This window comes from Nanorana parkeri, unplaced genomic scaffold (genome assembly GCF_000935625.1).
Source record: "Nanorana parkeri isolate BGI_ZX_2015 unplaced genomic scaffold, ASM93562v1 scaffold687, whole genome shotgun sequence".
Lineage (NCBI taxonomy): Eukaryota > Metazoa > Chordata > Amphibia > Anura > Dicroglossidae > Nanorana > Nanorana parkeri.
Window position 1 is genome coordinate 681,451 of NW_017306955.1, and position 21,890 is coordinate 703,340.

The window sequence follows — 21,890 nt, forward strand, 5'->3', positions numbered from 1 at the left end:
TTCACGACTTCAGGGCGGCAGCGTGGCCAAGATGGTGCCGGCCCTGAAGATGCCCAGGAGGGAGGTGAGCCTACTTAACTCTTCACTAGATTATACCAGGGAGCTGATTGCACCTATTGATGCTTATCCTATTTCAAATCAACCCATATCTGACTCCATGTTGGTGTCTTTGCGGAGTTCGCTGAATTCAGATATGCAATCTCTGTTCACCCAATTAAAATCTGATTTACAACAAGTAGGTGATAGAGTCTCGCATATAGAGGATAAAATGGGAAAATTTGCTGCTACCTTTAATGAACTGGTTGACGCTCACAACACCAGAGAGGATGGCTTTGAATGGATGAAAGCCAAGCTAGCAGATCTGGAAGATAGGTCTCGCCCCAACAACTTGAAGGTGCGTGGCATTCCTGAATTGGTTCCACAAGCTGATTTGATGCCCTATGCCTGCAATCTCATTCATGCAGGTTTGCCGGATGTACCCTCTGGTGAACTGGTTCTTGGCCGCACACATCGCCTGCCTAAGCCGTCTCACCTGCCAGAGAAGCTACCTAGAGATGTTCTGATGCGGGTACATTTTTCATGTAAAAGAACACTTTCTTCGTGTGGTAAGAGATCCATCTAGAATACCTGAATGCTATACCCATCTTCAATTCTACTCTGATTTGTCCCAGCACACTATGCTCTTCAGGAGATGGCTCATGCCGGTCACTAAAGCTCTGCGAAAACAACGCATCCTGTATCGATGGGGATATCCGGCTAAACTCAATGTCCAAGGATAACGAATCCTACACGCTTTCTTCATTGGAACAGGGCTCGTCGCTCCTCGAGATGTGGAAAATTCCTCCTGTCCCTGATCCATCCACTACACCGGCTACATCTCCTAGCAAGATGGACTCCGAATGGCATCTCACCGCCCGCAAGAGGGGCTCCAAGACGAGGAAAGCTCCTGATTGAATGTGACCCGTGTTGCTACCTACAATTTAATTGACTTCTGGCCTTGTTAGGCCACACAGCTCACCATGTGTGATACCCCCAAATCCCTGCACAGTACCAGCTACTGCATGTTGATCCCCAGGAGTGCAAACTTATCTTTTTGGTTTCTCTTTTTCCTTATGTGCCAAGTACGAGACTGAGCAATATCCTTCCCGAGTTGCCTCTTCCTGTGTTCTGGCCTGACACGTCAGTGAATCTCACATTGCTGTCGACAACCTCCATAACAGCCCACGCTGTTACCTGCCTCGGTGTGAGTATGGAGCTACTACTGCTTCTCACTACCCCTCATACATAATGCCTATTAACTTTGTTTCATTAAATGCTAAGGGGTTCAACCATCCTGGTGCCACATGTGGAAAGAGGCCCAATCTCTACCTGCAGACGTCCTTTGTGTCCAAGAGACTAATTTTTCTCTTCTAAGGGCCCCGAAATGCTCTCACAAAAAGTTTCCTCACACCTTTTTTGCTAACTCCCTGAATAAAACGTGGGGTGTTATGATCGCAGTGAGAGACGGTCACCTTTGCCATTATCGCTTCAAATACAGATCCCAATGGTAGATATATTGTGTTTTTCTGCTCTCTTGATTCCGTTGTGTGCACTATTGTATGCCTGTATGCACCCAACACCCATCAAATTAGATTTTTACATAAAGTGTTCAAGAAAATGTCTACCGTACACCAAGGTCATACGGTAATTTGAGGTGACTTTAATTTTACTCCTGACCCCCTACCCGCTAGAAAACCTTCTTCAGAATTACAGCAGCTGCTTCGAGACTAGTCCCTTTTTGATGTGTAAAAAAGCAAAAAGTTTCCCAGCACACTCGCCAGCCAGCATGCAAAATAAAACCTAACCACTAAGGTTAAAAGCAGATGTTTAGATACAGGTCTTCTGCAGAAAATGTGAAAGCAGCACAGCCACGTCAAGATGGAGACTCTCATAGTTTAGAGTTAGGACTGCATTATATGGAGGTGGCTTGACGTGGCTGTGCGGGTTTCACATTTTCTGCAGAAGACGTGTATCTAAACCTCTGCTTTTAACCTTAGTGGTTAGGCAGGTTTTTTTGCATGCTGGCTGGCGAGTGTGCTGGGAAACTTTTTGCTGTTTTACTGTTGGAAGCCCTTCCATGTGCACCTTGCTGTAAAAGCTGGTAACGAATTGATGAGTGCGTTTGCCATTTGTTTTGCTTGACTGATTTGGTGCAGTGACGCATGGGGGGGTCTCAGCTGCCTTTGTGATGTGCGGGGTCCCTTGTGCGTCCGTGTGCCTTTAAGGGAGGTTAGGCTTCCTCCTGACAAACCTGCACCCAATTTAATCTTCTGCCCCATGTGCTCCAAGATGGAGACTCTCATAGCTTCATAGCTTAGTTAGGACCGCACAATATGGAGGTGCCTTGACGTGGCTGTGCGGCTTTCACATTTTCTGCAGAAGACGTGTATCTAAACCTCTGCTTTTAACCCTAGTGGTTAGACAGTTTTTTTTTGCATGCTGGCTGGCGAGAGTGCTGGAAAACTTTTTGCTGTTTTACTGTTTGAAGCCGTTCGATGTGCACCTTGCTGTAAAGCTGGTAACGAATTGATGAGTGCGTTTGCCATTTTTTTTCCTTTTTGATGTGTGGCTTCCATGCTTCCGAAAAGGATTTTACCTTTTTTTTTCTGCTCATAATTTGTATTCCCGAATTGACCTATTTTTGACGGACAACCTTCCGTTGAGAGCATCTTTAGCCTGTGGAACGCACACAAGGCGTATAAAATGGGAGCACATTCAAAGAGGCAGAGGTCACACCTCCTAAACTGCCTTCTGTCTCAGATTGAGACTCTTGAAACCCAAAACAAATCTAACCTGAATATTATTGTTGGGTCTAATTTGACACAGCTTAGACAGGATCTTCGATTGCTGTTATTTAAACAATTCGATAAAACAGAATTCTACCAATAAGGCCCACTTCTATGCCAACAGTAGCAGGGTGAGTACATTTTTAGCATCCCGGGTTAAGACCCTACACAGCAAAACGAATGTACCTTTTTTGCTTCACCCTACCAATGACCACAAAGTATATCATCCACAGCATATTGCAGATCTGTTTAGCTCTTACTATAGAGACCTATACAATCTTAAAGATGATGTCTCAACTTCCCAACCGACTGATAACATTAACGCCTTCCTGCACAGTATTCACCCTCCTAGCCTGTCTACCTCCCAACTTCAACAGCTTAATGCCCCTATTTTGCCCGCAGAGACTCTCAGGGCTTTTAAATCGTTGCCCACTAACAAATCACCGGGTCCGGATGGATTCTCTAGTGAGTACTACCAATGCCATGCAGCTACCCTACTCCCATATTTGACAAGGATGTTTGACGTGGCCTCTGCCTCTTTTCCCCCCGAAATGTTAACAGCAACAATTGTTACAGCCAGGTAAGGACCCAGTGGTACCTCAGAATTTTCATCCTATCTCCCTTTTGAATGCTGACCTGAAATTGTAAGCAAAAATGTTGACCTATAGACTTCAGGACGTTGTGCCCTCAGTGATTCATCCGGACCAATACGGTTTTTATTAAAGGTAGGGGGGCTCCTGACGCCACATGCAGGGCTCTTAACATCGTACACCGGCACGCCCTCCCTTCTCCTAGCACTGGATGCGGATAAGGTGTTCGACCGTGTACAGTGGGGCTACTTACGTATTGCATAAATTTGGGTTCAGTGGGTGGATAAAGTTGCCTTGCGTTTTTACTGCAGATGCCTTTTCCGCTCCCTTCTCTATTACAAATGGTTACCAGGCAGGGGTGCCCTTTGATATTTGATCTTGCCATTGAATCGTTGGCCGAATCCATCTGGTTGCACCCTCTGATATCGGGCTTAAAATTCAAACATACCCACACCATAAACCTTTTTGCGGACGATGTGCTCCTACTACTCACAAACCCTGAGTCATCCCTGGCTTCAGTATCCCAGGTTTTACAAGCTTTTAGTGAGGTGTCCTAAAGTAAACGCTTCTAAATCTCAACTTCTGGACTTGGGAGTTAGTCCCGGATCCAAGAACCACCTGCAATCGCGGTATCCTTTCCAATGGTGCACTAATGGGATCTCCCATTTAGGGACTACTTTAACTAACACCATCTCCCATATATTTGAATTTAATTATCTACCTTTAGTGTCCCGACTAAAGTTGCAGCTCCAGGGTTTTCAGAGACATATTTTGTCTTAGTCAGCCAGGCTGGCAATCTTTAAAATGATGGCACTGCCTCAAATATTATACCTTTTCCGCACCTTGCCGGTACCTCTACCGACCCGCTTTTTCAACACTCTACATACATTGATGCGTAGCTTTATATGGCAAGATAAAAGACCTAGATGCCCCACTCCTACCCGTTTATGTTTGATAAGTAATGAGGTCTGGGGGTCCCTGACGTAAGAGACTATTACTTTGCTGCTCTCCTTGACCCACTATGGGCTTGGCTGAGACCAGAACAGAATAAATTGTGGTGTGATGTGGAAGCGTCTTTTATCCTGAAAAGCAACCCTTATATCTACTTGATATCACAGCTAGTCCCCAAAGATCTGGTGACTAATTTCTCCCCTATGACTCGAGCTTCCCTTCTGGCATTCAACAACTACTGTACGAAACTCGGATATGTCTGAAAATACCCCTTGGGGCGTTGCATCTCCTTATCCTCTTTATTAATCTGTCTAGCTGGATATAAAGGGGTATAGCCATGGTTTGGGATTTGTTTGTGGGAGAGTCCTTGAAGTCCTTCCCTGCTTTGGGCAAAGAGTTTGAAGTACCAAACGTAGACTCGTTTTTATATCTCCGAATCTCTTATTTTTTTCAAACTACGTCTCTTAGAGACTGTAGAATTCCGAGATCTGCCGGGCAATTTTATTTTTCCAGCCCCATGCAGGCTAGGGGGATTTCGATGTTTTACGGCTCTCTACAAGACAAGCTAATTTTTTCTAAATCTGGCCCATCAGAAACTGGGAAAAGGATCTTCAATCCTCATTCTCACCTCAACAATGGATTAACGCTTTCACATATACCTATAAAGCTACTAAATGTGTCGATCTATGGGCTTTGGGACATAAAATTGCCTTACAATGGTACTCAACACCTCTTAAACTTAAAATATATACGCCTCTACCACATCTGAATGTTGGAGATGATGCGGTCAAATAGGGAGTCTATATCATATTTTATGGTTCTGTCGCTGTCTGAAAAGTTTCTGACGCCAATATTTTCAGAAAACATCACAGGTTTTATTGGGTCTCCCACCCCCGAATTAGCGGTTCTTTCTCTGGGTATCGATAACATCCCACCTCAATTTCAAATGATAGTTTCTCATTCTCTTGGCAGCCAGACTGACCATAGTGCGCCCATTGGAAAAGCTTATTTTCTCCAAATTTGTCTGAGACTGTTGCCATAGTTATTCTCCATTACCAACATGAAAGGATTGTATTATTTCGGGATGGTTCTACAAAGAGATTTTATGATGCCTGGTCCTACTGGAAACCTTAACCTGGCTCCTGAATCTCACCCTAATGGTTGTATTGTATTGCATAACTTCTCTTTACTTGGCTTTTTTTTTTTGCTCTCTCTAGTCTCACCTCTCCTTCCGTGTTCTGCTATATTCTTCATGGGTGTATATACGTGAGGTATTTGTATATGAGTATACCTTGATATCGCACCGCTTGTATGCTCTCAATATGTGACCACCCTGAATGTTTTGTACTTTTTGTTTTAATTAAAGAAGACATGAAGACATAAGGCCTTGTTCACAGCAAATGCAGAGCAGATCTGCATGAGTTTCTGCACACGCAGTGCAGTGGGTTGTGTCGCGTTTTTGATGCGTTCCGGGCCGTTTTTGGTAAAAAATAAATAATAAATTTGTTTTAGTTTAAAATGGGCTTTCAGTGCGTTTGCATGCATTTTTGATGCATTTGCATGCGTTCCAGAGCAGGTAAAATAGGGCCTGCTGCAGTTTTTTTAACCTGCTCTGGAACGGAACGCTGCGATGTGAACTGGAGCTAAAAATACCATTGGAATACATTGGACACAATTTTGCTCCGGTCTGTAACTGCTCTGCTCCTGGAACGCGCTTGGTGTGAACAAGGCCTAAGTCTGATAATATCAACAAAACCATCTACGCAATAGTATACTGTAGACATAAGCTCTAAGTGTTCCACAAACGCAGGAGCAGTAAGGAAAGTAGTAGACAGAACTAAGCAGAGAATCCAGCTACTAAGGTTTGGTATACTTTCATTACAGCAATGGCAGGAGGCATAGCAGAAGAAGTGCTTTGGAAAGAGTTTCCAATGTCTGGCTTAGCCTGCATCCACACCTGAGCAATGGATTTTGTTTTTGTGTGCATTTTTACATGTGTAAATGCACAAGTATTTTGCAAGCATTTCTGCATGTGTATCAAGCTTCGGATGTTTTTGTAAATGTACATTTACTATACAACAAAAGCTATGTAAACAACTACTTTATTACAGGAAAAACAATACAAAAACCATACAGGCTGATACATACATACACATGCATTCACTATCCCTTCTCTGGCACATGCAATGGTTTCTATAATAGGAGACACTAAAGGTGACTTGACTTCGGTTGTGGCAGGTCTACAAACTCAGCATCCAACAGGACTGTCGTGATTAATTGTTCACAGGAAAACGGCTTGTTGGAGTCTCTCTCGAAGTGTGACTTTGTGTTCTCTGTGGTCTCTGAAGTCCTCTTTGGTCAAAGTTCCATCATGAAATCCCCAACTTGATGGCTTTTGCCTCTCTTTTATTCTAATGTCCCCCATTCACTCCTCTTATAGAAACCATAGTAAGGAGGGATAGTCTATGCATGTGTATGTATTTTTTTTCAAAATGTAGTTTGTGCATGTAGCACTTTTGTATCGTAAACAGAAAATTATACTGAGTCAGTTTCCTTGGCTTTACTACAAGGATTAGACAAACAAATAGCTGTAAACGTTTGTCTAGCATTATAGACTGCTCCCTTTGGGCTTGGGCTCCAACATGATGTACTGCTTAAAGGTGGCCATACACTCTACAACCATCGCAAGACCTTAGTCTTGCGATGGTTGTACAGGGATTAAAAAAAACGTACGATCTGCCTATCTTGGACAGGCAGATCGCACTCTCGATCATCGCAAGCCCACCCCCCTGAGGGGCGGGCTTCCGATGACCGCAATGCTGAACGGGCAGTGTGCGCGTGCGCACCCCCGGCCCGTTCGGCATTTGTCTTCCGAGCACAGTTCTAACCAGCCGAGAATCGTACGATTCCCGGCTGGTTTTCGAACATGCTGGTCCGACGGAAGACGTGCGACCGTACAGTAGAAACGGTCGCACATCTCCGTTCACACTGCTCGATTCTCGTACGATCGCGGGATTTCCCACGATTCTCGTACGAGAATCGAGCAGTGTATGGGCACCTTAAGAGACATCCTGATTGTGATTACGCAAGGTTTTCCACCTGGTGTTCTCAAAAGAGAAGAAGAGGATCAAATAGCTGGACGTGACCAGGTCGCTGTAGGAATGAGCAAGGACTAGCTGAGGTGGAAGCCTGGGTTTCTTGCAAATAGCAGCTACGGAGTGCACATGTGATCCTCATTTTAATAATGCAGAACTTAACTGTCCCATTTGACCACCACTCAGTGGATAACCAACACAGTACACAAAGTCTGGAAAAAGTCATAAGCAAAGCCAAGTACCCAAAGGTAACCTTCCCAGCAGGCCTTGCAATGTTTGGACCAGCAGGGTCTGGGCACAGCCTCCAAAGCGAATGCAGAGTATATGCTGATCCAGGTACCTGCATAACGAACATCCACCTGGTAAAACTTAGTGAATGTGTAAACAGAAGAACAGGTGGTGGCTTAAAAAATGTGCAGAGCCAATGCCTGATGCCAAGAAGTCCAAGACGCACTGGCAGATCCAATAGAGTGCACCTTTACAGGAAAAGGCAGAATCTTACCACTAGCACTCTGTGGCGAATACAAAGCATTGCACTATGTGTCAGGACGGGTGCTGAATGCTAGATCCAGGGACCGAAGCTACATTACAAACTGGCCTCTTATCTTCAGTCCTATGGGGTCTGGTTAGGTACCTAAAGCTGTTGAAATGGAACACTGATCCGTAAGCTGCTAAGTCAACACCGAGGCCAGAGAAACTTGACTGAAGAATCATAAGAAAAAGCTGCATACATCTCCACTCAGTAAAGAGGAGACATCCATCACCTAAGGACACTTGCTAAAAAAAAATCAAAAAAAAAATCTGAGGATTATTGGGAGTGAGAGGGCTCAAATGAAGGTCCTCATAGTTCTGGCCAGTCACCTGGTGACACCTAATTATTACCCAGTAGTCTCTAAATCTGCTGGTGTCCTGTACTGTATGATCAAGAAAAATATTTTTCAGTTTGTATTGTAGCCATGATGAAGGGGGGAGTGTCTTAACCTCTGAAATGTGTTGGATTTCTTTGTATTCATTATTTAATAAAATACTCCTTTGGACAGTCTAACCATAGGTGTGGCACTCCACTCTTTCAGGGGGTGTTTTGGTGTGTGTGTGTGTGTGTGTGTGTGTGTGAGCAGCCCAACCAAAGGAAGTTAGTGTAATTAATGAGATGGTCCCTAATAACATTGGATACTAATAAAAAAATCTAGCACTTTTGTTTGTACTACACATGGCCTCAGGGAATTTCTTCACCTGAATTACTTCTTAATTCGAGACAGAGCACAAAACATATGTAGATTTATTTATTTATGTAAAGATATTTTTAGATTTGGCTTATGGTCCTCTACAGAAAAATAATTCAGTCTTCTCAAGATGTCACAATCATTTTTAAGAAACTATCAACATATATCTAACATTATAGTGTGTGTGTATACGATTTGTAAATAAGACTTACTCTTGCACTCTGCCCAGCAATTAGCTGGTCATCTTCAGTCTGAACGCTTGTTCGACTTCTCACATCAAAGTCTTCTGTCTCAAAATCAGAGTCATCCAACTCTTCTGGTGTCTACAACAAAATTATATTTTTCAATGAATGTTCTGCTGTACAAGATAACATAGAATGAAAGTTATGCATTTACTGCCATTTCTCAATTGCTACACAGTGTCTTTTAACCCTTTCACCACCATGGACTTAAAGAGGAACTTTACCCATATCTTTATATGACAATAAAAGGCATCTTTAGAAAAGTTTAGTAATGGCAATCTGCAAACAGATACTTATAGATAATTGTCAGCATTTTATTCTTTGCATATCTTAATTTTTTTCCCCCCCCCCCCCCCCATTCTTCTCACAGTGACCATTTTAACTAACGGTTGATAAAACCATATACATTTCCTGGATACCTGGCACATGTGACCAAGGCATGTACCAATGCACATGTCGGGAAAAATGCCTGAGATTTTGCAGCTTACAAATTAGATTTTCTCAGCAATGCACTGTAATGTAACCTTCCCAGTATGCATCACTTAAGTATGGGCTATGTCAGGAATTGAAAGAAAAACATTGTACGTAAAAGAAAACTGTTTTAAGTAATGAATGAAAGAGTTGCACACTGATGCGATTTTTAGAGAAAGGGGATAAAAGTCCCCTTTAAGTAATATGTCTGTAGCAGCAAGGCACAGTAAACATGTATTTGACTGACTGTTAACTAAAAAAAAGCCAACTGATCAGGAGCCCAGCAGCATACTGTATCCCCTGCAATTTTGGAGGTCAATTTTTATGCCTAAAATGTGCATTTTAACACACACACAAAAAAAAGAGCTGGCAGTGAAAGGATTAAAAGAAACTCATTTTATACAGATTAACTGAAATATCTGTAGAAAAAAAAAAAAAAGAAAGGGGAGAGAAAGTTAAGGAAAAAGAGTGCAGTCCATCCAGGGATTATAAGTCAGTTAGCCACGGCTTCCAGATCCTGGAATCATTTAACATTGCTGTCAACTTTTCATTTATCCTCATGTCCCCGAGCCTCTGTTTAACTTTGTTAACGTGAAGGGTAGGATGTTTCTAGGAACTCGCAATGGTCGGGCGGGTATGTACTTTGGGGCATGACCACTAGACGTGGAACATGATACCAGGAGAATCACAATTAGGGGAAGCAGTTTGAACAAACTTTGCAAATCTATCCGGCTTTCGATACCAACGCATCAATACCTTTTAAGAATTCTCCAAAGAAATACTCTTTGAGGAGCATTTACAGGTGAAACTCGATTAGAATATCGTGCAAAAGTAATTGCAGTAATTGCTGCAAAAGGGGCCCAAACCAAGTACTGAGTACATATGCATGCTTGTACTTTTCAGAGGTCCGATATTGTTCTATGTACAATCCTTGTTTTATTGATTGCATGTAATAATCTACTTTTTTGAGGTTGTGGATTTGGGGTTCTTGGGGTTTTCATGAGCTGTAAGCCATAATCATCACAATTATGACAAATCACGGCTTGAATTATCTTGCTTTGCATATAATGAGTCTATCTCATATATTAGTTTCACCTTTTAAGTTGCATTAGTGAAATAAATGAACTTTGCACGATATTTTAATTATTCGAGTTTCACCTGTAGATACATTAAGCCAGATTGCGTTTCAGTCCGTAGATCCCAACTTAGCCTCCAACTTTAACATGTATGGGTGTCTCGCAGGTGCTGGTGTACAAGTTAAATCTCTATATAAGGAGAAGATTAATTCTGTGGACTTGGGTGTGACCCGCGAAGCAATAAACTAATTTGAAAATACCCAAACAACTCAGAGGAGAGTGTTTTCCATGTTTTCTGGGAGATATAAAAAAAATGTAATCCCCTGGGTAGTAAGCAGTTGATGCTTATATCAGACCTTTAAAGGCCCAATACAGGAAGGCAGCCAGGTTCTCAAAAGCCGGTGGAAATAAAGGACACTGCAATAAACCCAGGAAAGGAAGCTGAAGGGAAATCAAATTCTTAAGAGAATTTCACCACATCCCATTTCTTGAGAGTGCATCAAGGTTGGGTCCAAGAGCTTTGGACGGAGAGTCGGAGGAAGTCAAGCCAAATTGTAAAAAGGAAGAGGAATTATCGAGATGACCCCATAATTATATATTCTCAGTGTCATGAAGGTTAGCCAGCAGGGTGATTTGTGACGCAAAATAATACTTGTGTACATACTGGGCACTCCTAGTCCCCCAGGCTTTTTGCCCATATAATATGCTAGTATACTCATAGTATTTTCCTGTGTTCAATACATAAGATATGTCTAGGGATGGGGAAACGGAAGAACCCACAAGTAGTAAAGCAATTAGGTCCTCTTAATAACGTGGATTCTGCTAGCCTGGATTCTGCCAAACCTATACAAACAGTGGGTCTTTCACCCATCTGGCTGTTTGGAGAGGGCACTGAAAAGGGAGGGGTAGTTTGCGCTATAGAGGGGGTCATAAGAGGGGGGAAAGGTTGATACCAACATTGGGGAGTTGCAAAGTCCAAGTAAATGCAAAATTCTCTTGGATGTGGGAGAGTTGCTGAGGGTTCAGGGAGAGCTTTTGATTTTGCTTCATTGATAGACAAGCTCGATATATCGCCAAACAAGGCAAGCATGGTGAACAGATTAATAAGCGAAAAAAGTATGTTAGAAAAAGACAAGATCATGTCATCAGCAAAGTATAATGCCTTATGGTGCATACCGGCTGTCTTGATGCCTGTGATGTTTGGATTACTTCTAATGTCCATAGCCAGGGGGTTGCAGGGCTAGAATTAATTAGATCGGTGAGAGGGGGTAACCCTTTCGGGTCCCTCTACAGATTGATATAGCAGTTTTACCTCAGTTTTGTAAGCAGAGGCCCGTGGGTTGGAGTATAAATTTATATTCTACTGGATAAAATCTTCACTGCAGCCCCATTTGCGGAGCACACAGTCAACGAGAGCATATTGAATGCTTTATGCACGTCCAAAGACCGCAACATAGCTTGCAAGTACGATTACAGGCTAAATGTGCGAGTTGGATCACCCATCTGAGATTATCTCCCGCCTGTCTCCCAGGGACAAAGCTGAATTGATCCTCATGTATGATTTTTGCCAAAGAAAGAGTTTAGTTGATTAGCCAATATTTTACAGTATATTAATATCCACATTAAGTAGTGATATGAGTATAAAATTAGAAAGTAAATGAATGCCAGCACTGGGCTTTAGTAGCATAATGATAGAAGCTGTCAGCATACTGGCCAAGAAGGATGCTCCTGGTGTCAGGAAGTTAAATAAATAGAGTCATTAGGTACGGGGTCAAATGGTCTGCACACTTTTTTTTTATAAAACTTTACTAAATACCCACCAGGGCCTGGTTTCTTCCCCTGAAGGGAAGGATTTGAGAGCCGCTTTAATTTCTATTGGGTCAATGTCTTGTGCTAGCATGCACAGTGATAGGTGGTACGGAGATAACCTTGAAAAAGGACTCCGCTTTAGAATGGGAAAACGAAGTCTGGCCCACATAAAGGGAAGCAAGGAAATCCTGGAAATCCTTCACCATCTTAACAGGATCAAATGTTAAGATTGCTTTGGAAGGAGATTGGCGTGAATTTGCGCTCAAAGCAACAAAGTTTGTTGACCAACATCTTGCCGGGTTTGTCGATAGTAAAACTTATGCTTCAAACAGCATAACTGACGTTTTGCCCTGTCTGGGACACAGGTTTAATTACTCCCCCTAAGTCTCCAGCTTTCCTCGTAGCGAGAGGGAAGTAGTTTGTCAGTATAGTACAGAAGTTGATTGCAACTCAGATTCGAGAGAAAGAATGTGGCTCTTCTGGTCTTTGCATTGTTGGGATGCTACTTGTATCAAGTGCCCATGGAGAACCTCTTCCCATAGAGTTACCTGGGAAATAGCTGAACCTACACTAGTTTGGAAAATAGTCCGAAATCATCTTTTCCAGTTGCTTGACAAATTCCAGATGGGACAGCAGAGAATTATTAAGCAACCAAGGAGAAGGACCAGATTTTAATAAAAGAAAGCTGCACACCAATAGAACAGGATCACTGTTCCACCAGGGCGTAGCAATGATCCTTACCAAGGTGATAGCTGGGGGATAGTGCATATGTACCAAAATATGATCAATTCTGGAAAAAGAATTATGTGATGCCGAATAGCAAGTATAGTCTTGCGATATTGGATTCAAAATTCCCTCAAAGCACCCATAAGGTTCTGAGATCGGAGCAAGGTCCGGAAAAGAGATGATTAAAGGAGAACTATGGGGTTAGGGCTTTTCCCCATAGTTCTCCTACGGGTAACGGGAGGACACAAACTAGCGTCCTCCCGTCACCCTAAGCTCAGTATACCGCAATCTGAAGAGACGCGGCAGCTGAAACGGATCCCGACAATTATGTCTGGATCCGCCCAGCTGCGTGAGTGACAGCTGGCTCTGCCCATCTAGAGGCAGAGCCAGCTGTACCCGCCCCCTCCCCCATCCGTTCCGCCTGTCAGCGCTGGAGGATCAGAGCGGGGAGTGGGGAATCCAGTCTCTCCCCTGTCACAGCTCTGTGCCGTGACAAGATCGAGAAGTGAGCGAACACTGGTATGTGTTCGCTCACTTCCCGATCTACTGAGCCGACCTGCGACAGTTTCATTGTCACAGGTCGGCTAGAACTATGAGGATGAGTGAAAAGCACTCATGGTTCTCCTTTAAGAGTTAAGGGTGGTAGCAGTGACGGGGGCAGATCAAAGAGAGAGAGAAGATCAAGTTTTTCTATTAAGAAAATTGGGAAGGTGACTGATGCTCTCCACCACTAAAGACTGTGTATGGTTGAACCGATGGCAGTCAGACCCCTTTGTAAGGAAGGTAAATAATTCCACAAAGTGGACATAGACTTTGGTACTTTAACCTTAGGGATGAGATATTGGTTATTTTATTGGTTATTTTTCCAGCAAAATCTTTTCTAATGTCTGAAAACAATAACTAGGTTTCAACTGTGTAAACTGCAAAACACATTAGATTGATACTTTACGGTTTCATTGCTATTATTTCTCAACAGAAAATCATACCCGTATCATCAGTACGGCCTTGCGAATATCACGAATACCATCATAAACCAGTCTAGATGCATCAATAAACTCATTTTCATCCATCTGTTGGTGGGGATCTCCACTAAGAGCTTCCACTGCTGCTTCAACTTGCTCCGTGAATCGTGGCATAACTAAGAGGAGGAAGGCACAAACGAAATACATGGTAAACACTCTATTGTGTTCTACATGCTTTTCCGAGTAATAGAACAGTGAAGTGGTAAAACTTAAAATTGAGATTATCCATTAATGCATTATTTAGTATAAGTCTGCATAATTAAAAAAAGTCTTACCCATTCTTTTGACAGCCAAATGGTAATCCAGTTTATAGTACTGGCAGTCAATTAAACCCCTGGATCCATCACTCCACCTGCATTTAACCCACTTTATGTTTAAGAAGTGCATTAAAACATTAAAATGCAGATCTGTTTTGTGAAAATCTCAGCACTTTTCTTTGGTGCAGGCACCCAAAGGCATATGCAGAAATAATGTGCACAATCTGACAAGCTTCAGCATTAGCAATGTGTAATGAACACCCTAGTTCCCAGCTGAAAAATCTCTATAATTTAACTGTTATCATGAAATAATTTAGTGTTAGCTTACTGCTGTTTTGCCACAAGGATACCATTTAACCCCAGCCCCTTCAGATTAGCCATCCTAAACGAGTCAAATGGAATGACCTGTTGTCTGTGCACATCCTGCATTGAAATTATTGGGGCTCTGTGGAAACCACGTTGTGTTAGTACCCATCTCTACAGTTACTAGCCACCATTAACCCCTTCGTGACTGACGACGTACAGTGTACGTCGCCAGCATCGGGGCTGTTTAAACAGATTCCCGGCGGAATCTGTTTAAATTTGAAAACTTTTGCCGCCGGGAGTCTGTTTAAATTTGTAGAGCCGACTGTCAGCTTTACAACAGAAGCGATCCTGGCGACTTACCTGTCACCAGATCGCTTCTGTGTCCCGAAGAAGGGGCCGCCCCCCCCCCCCCCGGCCGGACACCCCCGCCGTGCTTCCCGGGCTCCGTTGCCCCTCCTACGGGCCCGGGACCGGCGATCTTTGTGTCCGCGGGGAGCTGGGGAGGAGGTCGACGAACTTCCGTTCATCGATCCCCTCCCCGTTCTATGGGACCGGGAGCGATGCAGATTGCATCACTTCCGGTCCCTGGGCTGTCAGTTCTGGGCTCCTGCAGCCCAGCTATAAGCTATTGAAGTGCGATCTGCACTTCAATAGCTTATTTCCAGTGTAAAGGTGACACTGAGGGTCTTTTGGACCCCCAGCATCACCTTAAAGAGGACCTGTCACCACCATCTGCTATTACATGGGGGGGCTTGCAAGCCCCCCCATGTGATAGCAGTCAAAGTAAAGTAAAAAAAAAAAAAAAACAATTTTTAAAATTAAAATGAAATAAAATAAATCTAATAATAATAAAAAAAAATTTTAAAAGTACCCCGCCCCCGCGAGCACGCGCGTCGCCACGTAAACACGCGTCGGGTGCGCCTACGCATGAAAACGACGAACGCGCTACACATGTTGGGTATCGCCGCGCACGCCGGAGTGAGAGCAATAATTCTAGGGCCAGTATTTTGGGGTATCTCTAAATTGATGACCTGTGGGGGCTTTTAAAGTGTCTTTTATTGACTTTTTGGGGTACTGCAGTTTTTCGCCGTTTCACGGTCGCACGCAATCTGTAAACTGGGCATGTTGGGTATCGTTTTACTCGTTGTAACCTCATCTTTTATATTTCATTAAAAAAATGGGTAATTTGTTGTGTTTTGGGGCATTTAATTAAATTTGTCACTAAATTTTGGGGTTTAATAAGGAGTTGCGCTAATATTGCGCAACATAAAAATTTTCAACTACCACCATTTTATTCTATAGGGTCTTGGCATTTAGAAAATATATAATGTTGGGGGGTTTTACGTCATTTTCAGGCCTAAAATGTGGAATATAACATGGGTGCAAAAAATGAAAAAAGGGCCTCAGTCATGAAGGGGTGAAACTCAAAGTACTGTGTACTGTGTCAGTTAATAACCTCACATGGCTTCCAATACCATCTATATGCCGATGACACTCAAATATATATTTCTATATACAGCTCACCCCCTCAGTGTCCTTGCGTGTCACTAATCTACTGACATATCGGTCTGGATGTCGCAACACTTCTTAAAACTCAACCTTTCAAAAACTGAGCTCATGATATTTCCTCCCGCCCGTGCACCTTCCCCCCACCTTTCCCTTGAGATTGATAACACAACTATCCAACCCTCCCCCCCATGTCAAGGTGCTAGGTGTCATCCTTGACTCGGACCTCACCTTTCTTCCCCACGTCCAATCACTATCCAAATCCTGCCGCCTTCACCTTCGTAACAACTCCAAAATACGCCCTTTCCTCACCAATGAAACCTCAAAATTACTCATCCACAAACTTGTTATATCTCGTCTTGACTATTGCAACTCCCTCCTCAATGGCTTACCTCTATACAGGCTATCCTCGCTTCAGTCCATCATGAATTCAGCTGCTAGACTCATTCACCTAACCAACCGCTCAGTGTCTGCAACCCCCCTCTGCCGATCCCTGCACTGGCTTCCAATAGCCCAAAGGATAAAAGTCAAAATATTAACAATGACTTGCAAAGCCATCCACAACTCTGCCCCCGGCTATATCTCAAACCTTGTCTCAAAGTATCATCCTAACCGTCCACTCCACTCTTCAAAAGACCTTCTGCTTTCCAGCTCCCTTGTCAACTCCTCCCATGCACGCCTCCAGGACTTCTCTAGAGTCTCTCCCATCCTCTGGAACTCTTTACCCCAACCTGTCCATCTGTCTCCCACTCTGACTGCTTTTAGGCGATCCCTTAAGACTCATCTCTTCAGAGAAGCCAACCTAACCGCTAAACCATCACGTTTTAAGACAATTCATCCCCACACAGCTACCTCCTCATGTATCACTTCCCCCTCCCTTTTAGATTGTAAGCCCTCAGGGGCAGGGTCCTCCTTTCCATCTTGTCTTGAGTTGTGATTTTAATGTCTTCCTTATATTGTAAAGCACTGCGCAAACTGTTGGCGCTATATAAATCCTGTATAATAATCATAATACTGCCATTTTTCTTGTATGAAAAGTTTGTGGACAAATTTACCAGATCTAGTGTTCCAATAAGCTTAGGGCAAATTACAAAGTAATTCAATTGTGAAAAATACAGGCCAAACTCCTGTACAAGAAAAACACAATGCAAGAACTAGGCTTGTATTCTACCCGACGGATTTGATTTCCATACTAAGTGTATTATGTACTAAATTTGTATCAATGTGGCGTTTAACCACTTGAAGACCAGGGTGTTACACCCCCTGGTCGGTCAGGCCATTTTTCAGTATTCAGCGCTGCGGTACTTTGACATTTACTCAGTCATGCAGCGCTGTACTGAAATTAATTGTATACCATTTTTTGGGGACAGATAGAGCTTTCTTTTGGTGGTATTTAATCACCACTGAGGTTTTAATTTTTTTTACTATACAAGAAAAAATTTACCCTAAAATTTTGCTAAAAAAAACCCTGTTTCCCTATGAAATGTTATGAAACATTTATCACCCCAATTTTTTGGTAAAATATAAAAGACTGAGTCACATTGGGTAAATAGACACCAAACATGTCAAACATTAAAAGTGCGCACACCCACGAAATAGCAGAAAACGACCACACCCAAAATTGGCCATAGGCGACACTTTAAAAGCTTTTACCGCTCATCAGTTTAATGTTATCAGTAATTGGTGGCCCTACAATTATTGCTCTCATTCCGACGTTCGCGGCGATATGTAACATGTGTGGCACAATAAGCAGAATCGTCGTTTTCGCGCATAGGCACATGTTTGCGTGTGTATGTAGGGGGGTGAGGAACTTTTAAAATGTTGGGTTATTTTACTTTTTTTAATTTTTATTTGTGACTTTTTTTTTAGCTTCTTTATTTTTTTAACATTTTTTTTTTTACACAACTTTATTGCTATCACTTAGGGGACTAAGAAATCCCCTATGTGATAGCCAATTCACATGACAGGTCTTCTATATGGAGACATCAGGTGTCTCTAAGACCCTTGATGAAGCAGAGATCTGCTTCACCAGCTTCTCACCGGTGTTCTGTACCGGAGGGGGATACTGAATGCAGGAAGTGATGTAATATACATCACTTTCTGCATTTGGGGACCGAGAAGAGATCAAAAGGGAGATCGTGTACTGACCTCCCTTTGATCTCCACTGAGAGCATCGCCGTGGCGGTCCCACAGTGGTTCTACGGACCGGCAGAGGTACGGGGGGCGCACACCCGCAGCTCCTGCAAGCGATCGGGTGTGTCTAGAGGTGCCCGATTGCTTGAACATAAACAGCCATCGCTGGCTGTCTACATTGCTAACAGTTCCCCGCTCGTGTGCGGGCTGAGCATTGCGTCTTAAGACGCCCACCCGCTCCTACAAGACTCCCGTCCGGCCATTCACGGACGGAAGGTGGTTAATAGTGACGGAAAGAAAACATTCACTAAAAAAAATAGACTATGAATTTTCCAAGCCACACATTCACTGGTATGCACCCATTTGTATAGATAATTGTATTCAAATCATACCAGTGTTTGACAAAAGTTTTGTGGCTTCCAGAACTTTTTCTGTGTAAACTCCTGGTTCATAGTTATCCATTTCTGAAGTGACAACGTGTATAACTCTAGCTGCACGACCACGGATTGCGCCAGCTGTACGGTCCAATCCATCAACATCTTTTTCCTGAAGTGCTATTACACATTTATTAACATCCTCCAAAATATGGTTTTCTGAAATTAAAAAAAAGGGAAAAAAAAACATTGTTTACATTTAAATCTGGATAGTAAGGATATCATAACTACAGTCGTGTGTTAACTATACCATTGAAAGTATTTTGTTATATCTGTTCATGAAGAGCAAAAAAATAACATCTACAGAAATTCAGAATTGTCCTGTGTACACTTCCTATGCTATCTCAAGGATTCCTCACAGTTGTCATCTTGCACTATGGACAATTAAACCCTATGTTGTGGAGAAAAGGCGAATGGGAGGGATTCAGTTTAAAAACCGACAACTGGGCAGGGCTAAAGCCAATTTTTGGAAATTCAGTCCACAAAAATGCATGCGCTGTCATTCCACCAGAGACAATTAGGAGTTTTGTGCATTTCTTGCAGATCAACTATTATTTTTTCTGTATTTGCAGGGAGTATAACCCTTTTACTGCCATTGATGTAAGGCTTACATTGGTGGCAGCAGAGATCTACAAACGTACGCCTGTTTTCATGATTTGCTTTTTACTAAAAGTGGTCTGGATGGCAGTAAAGTCCTTCAATCCCTTCTTTAGCCTGTAAAAGGCTGTCAGCCCCCAATGTGATGGTGATAAAAGTTAACGTTTTTAACAACCCACCCCTGTACATTCAAAAGTAAATGCATGTGTCATGTGCACCTACGCATGTGACAAAAATATCAACTACCAACATTTTATTCTCCAGGGTCTCGGTTTCTACAAAATATAGAATTGGTTTCAGGTTCTAAGTAATCTTTAGCCCTGAAATCTGCTTTTTCACATGTGCAAAAAGAGAAAAAAAATGGCTCTGGCAGCAAAAGTGTTAAAGGGTTAAAACATGAGGAAACATGCATGTATTGCAGAGATGTGTGTAAGTTTATTTATTTTTTTTACTTTTGGCCTGACAAAAGCTTGTTTACCTGAAACAGCCAAGAAATCATCGATTGAAGTAATATCGTCAACAGCATCAGTCAAAATACGAACTTGTCTTTCCCACTGATCTTTAAACAGGTCCATTGTTTCTTGTGCCACTTTACTATGTGGTTTGGCTGCAAGTGCCAAAGCAGCATTGATAACCTGTAATACAGTTTACCAATTGTAAATGCATCAAATGCATGGCATAACCGATTTTATTCTAATTTCTTTACCTATAGGGTGGAATCACATGAATGTGTGTTTGTAAAAACACAACACAGGGCTCTCTGTGCATTGCAACTAATTTTGAATGTGCTGCCTTAATGCAAATCTTGTTAATACGCTGTTGAAGTATTAATCCGACAACACTCTACAGACATTACATATCAACTTCCACTGAGGACAGGACAAAGTGGCTATGCATTTTTATGTTCAGATCTCTGCTGACGATGGTGTGTCCAGGAAGCGGATGTAAGCACGTGTGTGTGTGTGTGTGATCCAGCGTGGATGTTGCTGCGGCCATCCTGATTCTCTCCCTCAATACTGTTGGAGCTATCCTCTTCTAATGCGGACTGGCCGAGACGAAGGCCCGGGTGAGCAGCGGGAGGGGAAGTGGGTGCTCCCAAATGTGCATTGGCGACCTTCCCCTCAACAATAACCTGGGTCCGGGTGTGCTGGTGGAGCGGTGTAGAGGTGAGCTGCGGTGGACGCCACTCCGAGCGGCAGCGGGTGAACGCTTGCTTGTCGGCTGACTGGGTGAACTAGACCTGGTGGTATTGGCTCCCTCCAGTGGCTGAAATTAGGAGGTGCAGTGTGCTGGTCTGTGGAGAGAAAGCTGGTGGAGGGGAGTTGGCTCCCCTGGAGGCTAAAAAAGAAAAGTGCGGCTTGGCAGACTGTTTAGGTGAGCAGTATTAACCCCTTCATGACTGAGCTTGTTTTTAGTTTCTGTTCGTAAATGACTGACACACTTTTGACATTTTTGCTGTGTGATTCTTCCACGTCAGTAATATACTTTCTTACAAAGTGCACCCACACATATTATATATTGTTTTTTAGAGGACAGATAGGGCTACATATTTATATCACATATGTGCGTCTAACGCCTCACTTAGGACAAATAAAATATAAAAAAAGAGGAAAAAACCGTTTAAAAAAAACACTTTTTTCCCAGTTTTGATTTGTAGTATTTTTTTTACAAAACCAGCACAGCTAAAAAAATGCAATAAATACATTCATTTATTTGTCCCTTATCTTATTTTATTTTTTACACATTTTTTTATTTTTTTTACACTTTTCACATTTTTTTTTTTTTTTACACTTTTCACTTTTTTTTTAAACTTAAAAATGTTATTTTATTTATTTAATTATATCAAGCAGATTTTGTGAATTAATCTCACTGTTACTGCATGATAAATTAATACATTTTTGGTTATTATCAGGCTGCTTCAAACTTCAGAACAGCCGATAATAAGTTAGTGACACTGATCCTGCAGCAGTTCAGGATTCAGCTGTTACTAAATGTTTTCTGATTGTTGCAACAACGATCAGCAAACAAACATTCTTCTTCCAGGAATAGATACATTGTAGGAATAGACACATTTTGTATCTATTCATGAAAGAAAAAAAAAAAAGCCAGTATAGCTTGAGAGAGATATCTCTCGATCTATACGAGCTGTCAGAATGCCGGCAAAAGCCGGCATCTGTGTCCGCTTTGCTTTGACTCTCAGACACCCGATATTAAGGTATCGGGTGTCTGAAAAAGGTTAACCCTTTCATTAATGAATGCCTCTGTAGTAAGGGCATCCATTAATGAATGTTAAAAGCTGATTCTCAGCGATTAACAGCCCTCTAAAGCAGCAAATAACTCGTCACGTACAGTGTACGTGACAAGTCATTTGGTCCCTTTGTGGCTGGACGTACAGTGTACGTCTCCCGTCACGAAGGGGTTAAAGAATATGACCAGGACAAAAAAAAAAGACTGTTCAAGAGGCTGGTAGTAGTGGGAGAACTAAGCAGTCACCCCGTATGTCCAAACAGGCCAGTAAAGAGAAGCAGAAAGAAGTGGCATCACGATTGGAAGTTTTTGCTAGCCAACCAAACTAATAAAATACGATTAAGTTAGTTTGGGGGACAAACCTTTGTATAAAGTGTCTG

The 21,890-nt window shown here is 42.5% G+C and overlaps 1 protein-coding gene across 1 annotated transcript in view; it reads right to left on the reverse strand.

Annotated features, from left to right (window-relative positions):
- Nucleotides 1–21,890, reverse strand: part of CTNNA1 (catenin alpha 1) — a 191,059-nt gene that overhangs the window by 43,577 nt on the left and 125,592 nt on the right. The window contains exons 11-14 of the mRNA XM_018563705.1: nucleotides 19,742–19,898; nucleotides 18,625–18,825; nucleotides 13,995–14,146; nucleotides 8,897–9,007 (exon numbers count right to left, since the gene is read on the reverse strand). Coding sequence (XP_018419207.1) covers nucleotides 8,897–9,007; nucleotides 13,995–14,146; nucleotides 18,625–18,825; nucleotides 19,742–19,898 — 621 coding nt within the window. The remainder of the gene's footprint in view (nucleotides 1–8,896; nucleotides 9,008–13,994; nucleotides 14,147–18,624; nucleotides 18,826–19,741; nucleotides 19,899–21,890) is intronic.